Source organism: Arachis hypogaea, chromosome 4 (genome assembly GCF_003086295.3).
Source record: "Arachis hypogaea cultivar Tifrunner chromosome 4, arahy.Tifrunner.gnm2.J5K5, whole genome shotgun sequence".
Taxonomy (NCBI): domain Eukaryota; kingdom Viridiplantae; phylum Streptophyta; class Magnoliopsida; order Fabales; family Fabaceae; genus Arachis; species Arachis hypogaea.
In genome coordinates, this window is record NC_092039.1 from 105,668,048 (window position 1) to 105,681,642 (window position 13,595).

At 28.9% G+C, this 13,595-nt stretch overlaps 1 protein-coding gene and 1 long non-coding RNA gene across 3 annotated transcripts; one reads left to right on the forward strand and one right to left on the reverse strand.

Moving 5' to 3' along the window:
• Positions 1–4,623: 4,623 nt before the first annotated feature.
• LOC112794370 (protein LURP-one-related 15-like) lies at positions 4,624–11,958 on the reverse strand. Of its 2 annotated transcripts, none has more exons than XM_072235835.1 (3): positions 11,594–11,958; positions 10,792–11,013; positions 4,624–4,997 (listed from the first exon to the last, which is right to left on the reverse strand). In XM_072235835.1, exons 1-3 carry the CDS (start codon positions 11,912–11,914, stop codon positions 4,857–4,859), a joined length of 684 nt encoding a protein of 227 aa, XP_072091936.1. In that variant the 5' UTR covers positions 11,915–11,958; the 3' UTR covers positions 4,624–4,856. The 2 variants fall into 2 exon arrangements, with proteins under 2 accessions (XP_072091936.1, XP_025692199.1); XM_025836414.3 differs by having other exon boundaries at positions 10,792–11,010; positions 11,594–11,952.
• On the forward strand, positions 6,346–8,947 carry LOC140184468 (uncharacterized). Its single transcript, XR_011881322.1, has 3 exons — positions 6,346–6,390; positions 6,478–6,635; positions 8,815–8,947. It is a non-coding gene; the product is annotated as an uncharacterized lncRNA (long non-coding RNA).
• Positions 11,959–13,595: the final 1,637 nt, after the last annotated feature.

The following is a 13,595-nucleotide window of genomic DNA, read 5'->3' on the forward strand; positions in this document are numbered from 1 at the left end:
TGGTGTTTATTTTAGACTCAAAAGCTTATAAGTTTATGTTGGCACCTCTTTCACTTCTATCTTTGTGTATGTTTGCATGAAGAGGATCATGGAATTCTTTGAAAGCATCATGACTGGAGAACTGGCTTAGCAAAAGTTTAAAGGTCTAAAAGACTTTCAGATTCGTTTATATGCACAGTGGCTAACTATAAGTATGCATTTTTTTGGCATTTTTATCAGGCAAGTAGAATATCACAGTTTGATTTGCCTTTTTCTTGTTGCACAAATTCACTAATATCAAGTGATCACTCTTTAAACATTGTTAAAAGTGATGGTTTTTGTTGCTTCAGGATGGAAAGATTGAAGCCGAAGTTAAGCTTATTGAAATTCTCAGCTTAGGAGCATTGATGCCTGGAGAGCTTTGAAAATATGGAACCATGATTGCTCCAGGTCTATATGCTCCAGTTCATCAACACTTCTTTGTTGCTCGCATGGACATAGCTGTTGATTCTAAACCTGGTGAAGTTTTGGCCTTCCCTTGTGTTTAAAGATGCCAAGTTTACCACTTTGTAGCATAATATTTCATTTCCAAGTTAACATTGTTAATCTGTGTCAATGTTTTTGGTGACCATAATGTTCATAATATTACTTTTAGCATAATAATTATAGGCTCGTAGTATTTTTTGTTATTTAAACTTGTAACATGATTTATTACTTTTCAAAAGAAATTTATGTATTAATATTTAAGTTCAATGAAATATCTCATCTTGTAGTAATTAATTTCAGTATATTTATATTATGCATAATGATAATAATTATTGGCAAAAATAATTGAGATTCTAGAAAAAAAGATAGTTCGTTGCTTCTAAGAAAATGAGTATAATATAACTAAAAAAAGTCTTAAGATTTTAGCAGCAATAGTAATGGCAACTAAAAGTGAATAACATTACAATTTTAGAATAATCTTTAGTGGCCATATAAATTTCCGGTAAAATAGGTTTTGGCGGCAATAGTAATGGTTACTAAAAGTGAATAACATTGCAATCTTAGAATTACTTTTGGTGGCCATATAAATTGCCAAGAAAATGACCACTAAAAGTTATATACTTTTTGCGGCCACTAAAAAAGTCTTTACCGGCAAATATTATAATTGTCGCAAAAACCTTTTAACGATAAAGTATAAGATGGTTAATGTCTAATTGTCGGTAAATGTACTAGCAGTTATTTTTATTGCCGCTAAAAGCAAAATAAATGGCCGCTAAAAGTGATTTTTTTGTAGTGACCAATAAGTTTAGCAAAAAGTCTATAAAACGACACAAGATTTAAGTGATTGAAGGGAATGAGTAATGTACTTATGAAGGGTTTTAAATATTGCTGAATTTTCATTTAGCATTGTTTTGGTTAACATATTTATGTTTTAGATAGTTGGGCACAAATATGTGACAACATATTTAGGGTGAATCTTTCTTTAGACTCCATTTAATTTATATCCTTGATGAACTAATCTAATTACTATGAAATCTATTCCATGGATATTATCCAAAAATTTAGAATGAGCTTGCCAAGAATCTATGTCTTTATTTTGACAATTTATTTAGGATAAATCTTTCTTCTCCATTTAATTTATATCCTTGATGAACTAATCTAATTACCATAGAATCTATTCCATGGATATTATCCAAAAATTTAAAATGAGCTTGTCAGAATCTATGTTTTTATTTTGACAATCTTATATGATAATAAATTTTTATATATGTTGTTATATCTGTAAGGGTTTCATATACATATTTACTTTATAGCTATATTAATTTATTGTAACAAGTCTATTGGATAAAGCGATATAAAATTAAGATTTTATGTGAAATAGATGGATACTATCTAAATAGTGATAAAGAGCTTGCCAGTATTTAAGTTTGGATATTTTGAAAATTATATATGAAATCTATTAAATAAAGTGATATAAAATTAAAAATACATGTGAAATGGATAGGAAAAGTTGTATAATAAATGTTCTCATAGATATTATCTAAATAATTTATGTATTTAAATTTTTTTATTGATAATTTCATACGAAGTCTATTGTATAAAGATATGAATAATTAATTTACAAAATACTAAAATTATATGGGACAATTTGTATACTAAATATTTTTAAAGTTATATCAAAATGAGAATAGATAAGTTAACACTTTTGGATAGCACCACCAAAATGAAACTTACTATAATTATGAAGGCACATAACATAGATCCATAATTTCAACATACACGATACAATTTATACAAAAATTTTAATATTGACAGTTGTGTTTTTAACTCTGTATATATAAAAAAAATGAAATAGTCAAAAATTGTTAACACAGCACCATATATGTTTTTAAAGGATAATAGATAAAAATATGCTAAACAATTACGCCAACTGTCATGATAACAAGCATGTATAATAGATAAAAGGCACACCAATAAATATATAATAATACAATTGTAATAAAAACCATCAGCTATACTCACAATGAAATATAGTGTTTTTATATTGTTTACCTTTTATCTCATAGTATCAAGGTACTGTCATGAGTGGTCAGCACTTTGTTAACAAAACTTTATCCACAACCCTGCTAGTTTTCATCTAAATATCATCCTATTCACAGTTGTTAGGAGCAGTACTCTCCACACAAATAAAAAAGGAAACACATAATAAGTAAAAAAATTATTCTATATAAGATTTATAGAAACAATAACAATAGATTTAATTTAATTTGTTAAATTTGAAGATGGAGGCATAATCTGTTAATTTACAGAAATGATAATAATAGATCAAGTTATGCAGGCACATTCCGAGAGTGTCACTAACTTACTTATAATCATCTGATGAAGAAGCTAAGTAGATTGACGAAAATTCCATAATCAACCCTGTCAAACTCACCAGTGTCATATGTAAATCTACAATATCTTCGCATTAGATAAATTATGTTAGAGAAAACCAACATGTGTAAAACTAAACTTATTCAGCAGAAACCCTACTTGAGAAATCAAAAACAAAAATAATATAATTAGGTAATCCCCTAAAAAAAGATACACTTATGATTATCAAAAATGAAGCGCACCAATAATCGGAGGCTCTCAAGAACCATATGTTTCTTATCTGATGCAGCTTTTCAACTCTTGAGCATTTCAATTTTTCTTGCTGTTTAATTATTACTCTAAGCTATTAAAAGTTATATCTTTTTGTTGATGGGTGGAAAGATAGGTGCGAATTTAATATTGAATAGTGGTAATAATAAATGTGTGTATAATTGTATATACAACTATACAAGTAAGAATGGGAAAGAAAAAGATATGTATTTTTTATTATTTTTAAAGTGTCTTATTCATGACAAGCAAGTTTGTAGGTAATTTTTTAGTGGGAGTTATGGTCTGCTGTAATAAATACAATTCAATTAGTGCCTATAGTATTATAAATAAATTTAAATATTTAGTTCATCAACTATTAGAAGGGTATAGTATTATTAGAAGGGTATAGTATAGTCTTCCAAAAAAAACAATAAAATAAAATAAAAAAATAAAATATATTTTTTGTCTTAAAAATTGTAAAACATTTTAAAACAATTTTTAAATTTTATTTTGTTTTAATTTTATCCCAAAAATTTTTGATTTGCATTAAATATACCATTGACGATTAATTTTTTTATAAAATTTAGAATTAATTTAGCAACAATTTCACAAGAATAATTTTCAACACAAACAAATCAAATATAGTTATCATGCATTATTATTGTTGGATAGATCATAAATTTTTTAAAAATTTAACTGTCAAGAATATATTTAATGAAGATCGAAAACTTTGGAAACAAAATTAAAATAAAGTAAAATTTTAGAATATTTTTAAAAATTTTAACAAATTTAAAAAATATATATACTTTACTCTTATTAAAATATATCAACTTAAAAATGACTTTTTTTCTAATTGACGTAACAACAAGTTTAAAATTCTTTTGAATAATTATTTCTTATTAAATATTAAATTTCTTTCGACTACAAAAATTCACTGTCCTTCGATTTTTTTTTAAATGATACGTGAATGAAATTTTTTATGAACTGAAATAATGGACCTAACGAATATTTTAATGTATAAAGTAGCTCAATTATTAACTTACACGAAATAATATATTTATGTAGGCGTCAATTTTGGGTTATTATTTTCAAAATCTATTATTGTTAAGACATATCACTACAGTTTACTATTTATATATTTATATATATAATAATTCAACCATACAATATGATAAATACATAATCTGCGCAGAGCGTGGGCTCTAAACTAGTTGGCCATATTTAGATAGTCTAAGAAGAATTCAAGTCTCAAGGTATGGTTGGTCCAGCTTATTTTTGCCATTAATATATGGTACAACAAAATTAGGAAATTTTTGACTTTTTCTAAAATAAAAACCTAAATGATGATAATCCAAAAAAAATAAATAAAGATTAAAATTAAATCAATTTGGATTGTCGTCCTGTAGTTAGCATTAAAATTCTATAGTCACAATTATTTAAATTAGAATTTTTAGTCATAGTAATCATTTGTTTTTTCAAACACTTTAGATCACTGTTTAAATTAGTGATTGTAAGTTACTCTAAAGTCAAGTTCAATTTTTGTCAAAAACTTAAGGTTAAATATTAATTAAAAATACATCATACTTAAAACGTCCTATCTATCTATCTATCTATAACAACAAGGTTAACAAACATTTTCAATTTATTACATCTAACGTAAAACCAGAGAGTAGTATATATACAACTACAATCATATATAACAGGTATATGATCCTAATGTTCCATGCATAAAGCTTAACTACTTTTTTTTTTCCCTTGTGAAGTTCCTCCTACGTTCTTCTCTTCCTCCTCCTACTGATGTAGTCATTAAGTGTCACGGTTAGAGCCACTATGAACGCATAATCAATGTTTGGAGATATTGTGACCATGAACTTTTCTCTTTTAAAAAATCTACCCAACTTGTGCTTTATCTACAATAATAGCAATTATATCATCATAACTTTGTGTTTATTATAATAAGTACATCTAACACGACCTTTAATTTTGACAAACAATAATACTACACTTTCGGTTTAGTTTATGGGATTGGAATGTGAAATTTTAACTATTTTAGATTAGAATAGGTTTTGATATACTCTTTAATTTCCTTCTCTCTCCCACCAGGGTCAATTTTTTCTTTAAATATATAAAAAAATTAACATATGAATAAAAGAAAGTTGTTTAGATAAATTTATATCTGTATTATATTCTAGCTATATATTTCCTGTAGAAAAATACGCAATTTTTCATATAGTTGCTTGTATGTAACTGGTTATTTGAATTATTAACATAGTGTTTTCGTTAGAAAAAAAAAACACCTACCGTACAATATAAAAATCTTTTAACTATATAATTTAAATTACCATTATTAATGAAATTTCTATTATTTTTTATGGCAAAAATACTAGAAAACTAAGCTGAATTCTTTTAACCAATTTCAACTAAATTGAATTTATATAGTATTTTTTTATTATTTTATTCTCTTATTTTTTTTTTCTTTCTCCTTCTCTTCCTCTTTTTTTATCTTTATTATTATCATTTCTTCGTCATCTCCTGTTTTTCTTTTTCCTTTTATTTGATTTTTTCTCCTCTTTTATTATCATTATCATCACTATTATTATTGTCATCTTTTTTTTCTTCTTCTTTTTTTAGTTCAATATCAAATAATTAATTTAAGGATTTTCTTTCTCCTTCTCTTTCTTTTCTTTTGTCTTTATTATTATCATTTCTTCGTCATCTCCTATTTTTCTTCTTGTAAAACCCGATTAATTAATGGCTAATTAACCCATAAATGAAAATTTATTCTAGAAAACCCTAAATGTGATTTTTATGGCTAAATGTGACAGAGGAAATTGAGACGAGAACTTCGGTACCAATTTTATAGAATTCGGACCAAGATTGGACCGAACGGGCCAAACCGGACCAACCGGATCCAAAGTGGGCCCTTGGCCCAACTAAACTAAATCAAAACCCTAGTTTTCAGCACTCTCTCTCCTCACAACACTCAAAAACACGCTGAAAGTTAGAGAGAATGGGGGAAGAACACTCTCTCAAACTTCTATCTCTCACTTGATCTTCAAACCACCATAACTTTTGATCTAGAGCTTAGATTGACGCACCGTTTGCGGCCACGCGTTCACCACGGAGAGCTCTACAAAACCCATACAATCAATCTTGAGGTAAGCCATGTTTTGCTCTTCGAATTTCCAGCCTTGTTTTCGAGTTTTATGAGCAAAAATATTGAGATTTTGGGTTCTTTGATGTTATAGGACCCAACTCTCTTGAAGGAGAAGGTTAATCTTGTCTCCTTGGACTTTGAGTGTGGTAAGATTCTCAACCCTAGAGTAATTTGTTGTTCTATGATGCTTGGGTATTGAGATGTTGTGTATGGGTATAATGATTGTGGCTTAGGTTTGTATGTGTGAATATTGGAGCTTGATTGGTGATATTGAAAAGCTTGAAAAGGGATTTGGTGGTGAAAAATCTGTTCTTGGAGGTGTTGAGGCCTTGAGAGCTTGAGAAAAAAGTGGTTTGGAAGTGCTCCGGTTGAGCTTGGGAAATCGGCTAAGGTATGGTCTCGGTTTCTCGTATCTAATATGTAATGTGGTAGGAAATACTTAGGCTAGAGGCCCTAAGATAGGCATTGAAGTGTTGATATTGTTGAATAGTTGAAATATATGATGTGGTCATATATGTGATGATGATTATTGATGCCTTGATGGTATGATGTATGAGAAATATGCATGTTGTGATATATGCTTGATGATTGGTTATGGTTGAATTCTGGATTGAACCCTGTTGATGGTGAGTATGATATTGAATGTGTACAATGATGATTTATTGGAATTGGTGTTGTTGAAAATTGGCATGAGAAAGAGTACGTGATATGTCAATGTGTTTGAGTTTGAGCCACTTGGGTGAAGTGGGTTAAAATGATGGGATAGTGATTTTGTAAATTGTGGTAATGTGTCAATGTGTGAGTTGAGGAGGCTTGATGCTGAATTTGATATGTTTTGATTGATTTCAAAGAAAAGGGATGAAATTGGCATGTTTTGATTGATTTTGAAAAGAGTTGAAAATGACTTATTTTGAAAATGGTACTTTGTGGTTTTGTATGAAAAACATGGTTTTTGGGCATATCTTGACGGGACATAACTTGAACTACGGATCTCTGTTTTGTGCCAAATCTGTTTAGAAATGAAATTGGATCCGGGATGTCCATGCCGTTCGAAGAACGGGTGAAAAACGATTTAAAATGAGAAAGTTATGTCCGTCGGAAGATTGGGGGTTGAATCTATGAATTCTGCAGTTTTTAACTTAGAAAATTTTTAGCAGAATGACCCCTCGCGCGTAGGCGCACTTGGCGCGTACGCGCAGCCTCTTCTCAAAAACGCCATCCACGCGTATGCGTGATGTGTGCGGGCGCACCGAATGTGCTGCACCCAATGCCCAGCCATTTTCCAGAGAGTTATGCCAGAACTGTACCAGTTCTGTGCCTGGGGTACGAGAGTACCCACGCGTACGCGTGGCTGACACGTGCGCGTCGATTGGCTAATTTTCAATCCACGCGTTAACGTGCATGACGCATATGCGTCGATGAGTTTTTGTGGCCATCCGCGCGTGCGCGTGGAGTGCGCGTACGCGTGGCTCTGTTTTCATCCCAAAGTTGATTTTTGAGTTTTAAAAGCCAAATCTCATACTTCCAAGCCTCCGATCTCACCACTTATGTCTTAAATCATTATGATATGCCTAGCTATTAGAAAAGAAGCTAGGGGATGTGGTAACTTGCGAGTGAAGCAAGGGAAAAATGAATGATCAATGAGGATCAAAGATGATTATGTGAGAGGCGGAGGATGGCGGTGGAAGTGCTTGTTATGCCATGGGCCGAAAGGCCGTAATTGTTAATGAAACGGCTGGTTATGGATTTAACCGTGAGCCAGGTGGCTGGTTATGGATTTAACCGTGAGCTGGATGGATGGATTATTGCCGTGTTACGGCGGAGCCATGATTATGGCTAAGAATAAATGCATATATGCTGTTGAATGAATTGTGAATGTTGCACTTCCACTGTTGGAGATGAGAGTTTCCCTGGAAGGAAGCAGTGGCTAGCCACCACGTGCTCCAGGTTGAGACTCGAAGCTCTTTTGACCCTATGTCGTAAGTGTGGCTGGGCACTGTGAAAGTCCCGGATGAGCTCGCCCCCGTAAGTATTCACCAGTGAAGGTGATGGATATAGATCATGATTATGATCAAGTTTATGATGAGTATAACTCGAGTTGGGGATGCGCGACAGAGGGACAGTCCAATGGTTAGCTACCAGGACTTGTTAGGTTGGCTCTATAACCGACAGATGATATCATCAGCCACTAGGGACAGGCATTCATCATATGCATACTATATGAATTGTTTGGGATTGCCTATTTGACTGCATATTACTTGCTAATTGTCTAAATGCCTTAATTGTTCCTATTTGTATATTTCTTGTTTGATATAACTGTGTTTGCTACATTATACTTCTGCTGGTGGATGGGAGGTCTGAAGAAATTGGAAAGGGAAGTATTAGTTAGACTGAAGAACCTTTAGTCAGTCGCCACATATGGTTTAGCTTGTTTATAAGCTTTGATATTATCTGGAGGAAGTTATAGGATTGCCTTTGGCTTTCCTCTATTATTATGTATTATATATGTGGAAGCTGTTACCATGCTGGGGACCTCTGGTTCTCACCCATGCGGATTTTGTGGTTTTCAGATGCAGGACGTGAGGTTTCCCGCTGAGGCATGCTGGAGACTTCTAGATTTGCGAAGATCCTTTGTTCTTGGGGACTATGTTTTGGGTTATATGTTTTGCTTAGATACTTTTATCTCCATTAAATAATACAAACTATGATGACTCCTCTTATGGGAGATTTTGGAGAATAGTTTTTTTTTGTATTTGTGTCCCTTTGGGTTTCCTTTGGGGTTTTCCTTATTTTATCATATGTATATATTGTTGTGCTCGAACCGAATATCTTCGCAGCCGGATTTTGAGTCTTGATATTCCTGTTTTTGACACTCATTTGTATATATATAATCTCGCGTTGGTATATCCTTGTTCGTTACGTTATCGATCGGAGTGTTGCGCTTTCGAGTTGCGATTTTTGTTTACCCCTTTTTCTACAAAGGCTCCTAGTTATAATCAATCATTCATACTACTATACGTACTAAATTTTTATTTTAGAGGTCGTAATACCTTGCCATCTCTGAATTATGACTTAAGCATAAGACTCTGTATGGTAGGGTGTTACACTTCTTTCTTTTATTTGATTTTTTTCTCCTCTTTTATTATCATTATCATTACTATTATTATTGTCATCTTTTTTTTCTTTTTCTTCTTTTAGTTCAATATCAAATAATTAATTTAAAGATAACAAAATATATAAAAATTTAGTTAATGACACAAAAAACTATTGAAAATGATACAATTTTTTTTTTATAAAAGACACAAAAAATCTTTAAAAAATCACAAATTTAAAATTTTAACTTGCTCAACCAACAAAATACATTTAAATATGTTTTAAAATAAAAAATACATCAATTTGTTGCAAATAACACAGAAATGACTAGACTTCTTATATATGAATTCAATACCATTTAATTTGTTCAATAATAATAAAAATTGGTTAAAAATTTTTCTATGTCCCAGTTAAGAAATTTAATGTCAAAATTAAAAAACTTCTTCCGTGTCACAGTTAAAAAATTTCGATACTATTTATCTAATAAATTTTACATAATTTAAAACTTTCCTCTTTCTTCTTCTTCTTTAATGTTATTCCTAATAAATTCTGCATAATTCAAAACTTTTTTTCTCATTTTCTTTCACATTCTCATAATTCTTTTTATTTTATTCTGTTGATAAGAATCTTTGTCATGGTTAAAAAAATTCAATATCAAAATTAAGAAACTTCCTATGTCACGATTAAAAATTTTTAGTGTTATTTTTTTATAAATTCTGTTCAATTCAAAATTTTTCTTTCTTCTACTTCTTTTTCATTATCATCTATCATCATCTTCTTTTTCTTTTTTATTTTCTCCTTCTTGTTTTATCTTCTCACAATTCTACTTATTTCACTCCCTTAATAAGAATAAAATAAAAGAATAAACCAAAACAAAATATAATAAAAAATACTGCAATAACTGAGAAAAAAGATATAAAAAAAAAAAAAAATTCAGCAACGACAGCAACAATAAAAGAACAACAATGAAAAGGCAAAGAAAAAAATGAAACTCAAAAAAAGAAGTGAGTGATTTTTGTTGAATTTAAGCTAATTTAACTAAATTTAGGTGACAAAAATATTTCAATATATAACGGGACACTGGTTTTACTGTGATTGATCGGACTAATTATGAAAAGTAATAGTTTTGTTATTTTTTTATTAGAGGCAATTAATAATAAAGCTACAAGTTATTTTTAGAGTGTTGTGATGATAAATTAAATCAAATACATAGTTTGTACTGAGATTTTACTCTCTTAAAAAAAATTATAAGTTCTAACGTTATGTATATAACCATCTGATCTCTCATATATATTACTCTTAAGTAAAAAGACATAAATAATTATTTATATCTAGCTAGTCGTTAATTTTTTAAAAAATGAGAATTGAACATGAATTCAGAAAATCAAGTGAGAAATACAGGATTCTAAGCACCAAATGAAAGCAAAAACTGGAAAAACGAGAAGAAAATAAACCTGGGCAACAACAATGTCAGATTCAGCGATGTTAACAACCCAAGTTCGTGCAAAGAAACCTGCTTCAACGAGCTTGAAGTCACAAACTCCAGTGCTGTTATTTGCCAAGAACACATCCAATGTGGTCCTTAGCTGCAACACTGAGGATTGCTTCCGAGTAAAGATCTTCAATTGTTCCATATTTTGGCCTCTAAACGCTTTCCATCGATCTCTAAATAGCTGCTAATAACAACAAATTAAATATAGCGCCACTTTCAAGTTAAATTTCAGTGTTGGATGTAAAATTTTATAAGACTGATTAATCCATAATTAACTAAAATTATGAACTTGAGAACAAATATTATCCATTGATTAAATCAAAAGTATCGATAGATACTCTTTTCATTTGAATTCGACTTCAAATTGTAGTACAGTTTGTTAAAAAAAATAATAATTATAAAAAGAAAATTTTATTGTATAATTGAAATTTAATTTATAATACTACTCTTGCAGTTGGAAAATACTAGAAAACTAATAAATATATGTATAAAATTATTTTTGCACGCAACAAAATTAAATTCATAAGATAATGAAAAAATTATAAGGACCAGATATTTTATTTTATATTAGCTCATAATTTTAGTCATTAGTTTAATACTCCAATACTTTAGTTTATCAATTCAATAATATTTTTTTAGCCAATAATTTTAAACATTATTGACTAACTGTGGCCAAAACTCAATAATTTTTGTTAGTCCTCTAATATTACCTAAGATAAATATTAAAAAATAATTAATATCTAATATTTTTCATAATTAATTACCTCTCTGCGAAGATGGAGGATGGTGTTTCCAAGAGCGTCACGTACATAACGATGCTGGTGCATAGTGAGAAAAGGGCTGGTAACCGTAAAAATAACGTTGTCGTTGATATCTGTTACCGTATACTTATGAAGAACAGTCTTCTCTTTCTTGAGTACAAGCCCAACTGGATATGGAGCACAGTACTGAGAGTGGATTATGGCGGTCGGAAATGGTGATGGTGGTGTTGTTGGGGTTATTAATGGCATCATGTGAGGGTGGATTATGGCACTCTCAAATGGTAACGGTGGTGCTGTTGGTGTTATGTATGCCATAATGTTCATTTTAGGAAGTGATTAATTTTACTTTGCTTTTTATAATTATATTAGAATAGCAATGTCTACCATGAAAAGTATAAGAATTAACTTTTATCTAGTCAATATTAGCTAAAATTTTTATTTTAAAAACTTTTATTTTTTAAATTTAAAATTTGAATTTATAATTAAAATTTACGATCTAAAACTTAAAATAAATAAAATAAATTTTAAAAAATAGGTAATATTAATTGAAAAAATTGACTTTTTAACATTATTCTTATCATATATATAATATAAAAATATTTTATGTAAAAATTCTTTTATTTTTTAAAATGTCTTTATTATAGGGTACAAAATGTTTATAATTTTAATTAGTTTTATATTCCTTAATTTTGGTACATATTTAATAAATTAAAAAAATTAAATTAATGGGCTAACGTGCGTTGGGTACTCTCTTGTGTTTTCGTAATTAATTTCAAGGTTATAATTTAATATTGTATTAAGTCATAACTATATATATATATATATATATATATATATATATATATATATATATACACAGTTTGATATGAATTTAGGAATGAAACTTCAAGCATATATACTGATGTATGTATAGTTTTTGGAGTCCGAACGAATTGGTCAACTTTGATGCAGTTTCTTGGCGCGTAAGAAGCTAAGGATAATAATATTGAAATTATATTGAAGATGATCAGTAATGTAATATTATACATCTTCTGACTTCTGTATTCCTGGCGGCAGATACATTGGTCCGTACAATGTTTTAAACCGATCCACCTTTATTTTCTCCTAAACAACTTTTATATAATAATGAGTTTAATTTTAACGTGCGTAAAATATTTTATATAGTGACATAATTATATCTATTATTTTAGATAATTATTTATATAATTAATATAAAAAATTATTATTATAATAATACATTATATATATTAATTATATGTACAAAATTATTTTATATTAATAATATATTAAAATTAAATTTATAATAATAATTTAAAATAAATACTAAAAATAAATAATTATATATATTATTTTATATATTTTAGATGCCCAATCACTAATTTTTTATGTATATATTGTATGATTTTTATTTACAAAATACATTTTAATTCTATATTAAGAGGTGATTTATATATTATAAGATGCTACAGTGTTATTTTAGAAGGCTAGCACACATGTAAATCACTAAATTGTAGCTGATTAGATTACGCCATTATATATTTTGATCCCAAAAATGATGATATTATATATATTGTTGATGTGGGTGACAATTAAATTTTTATATAATTATTTTTCAATTTTAATATAAATTTTATTAGTTTAAAGTATATTACCTTTGTCCCTGTGAGTGGATGACATTTACGGTAAAATTATATTTAAGAGATATTATTTTTTGAATGTCTAAAATATAGAGATAATTATTTTATTATTATCTATAGGCTTTTTATTTTTAATTAGTTTTTTATAATTTAAATATTTTTAAATCAAATTTTTGTAGTATAAAAAGCTTTTAACCAAGCTCTTATTTTATCCAACGTTACAAAAAAAAAACATCACATGACATTAATTTCATTTCTTAATAAATATTATAAATTCATCCGCTCTCATGCACATCTCATACAATAACTACTACCCAGCATAAATTCTTACCTTTCCACCATTTAGAAAAAAAATAAAAACAATATAT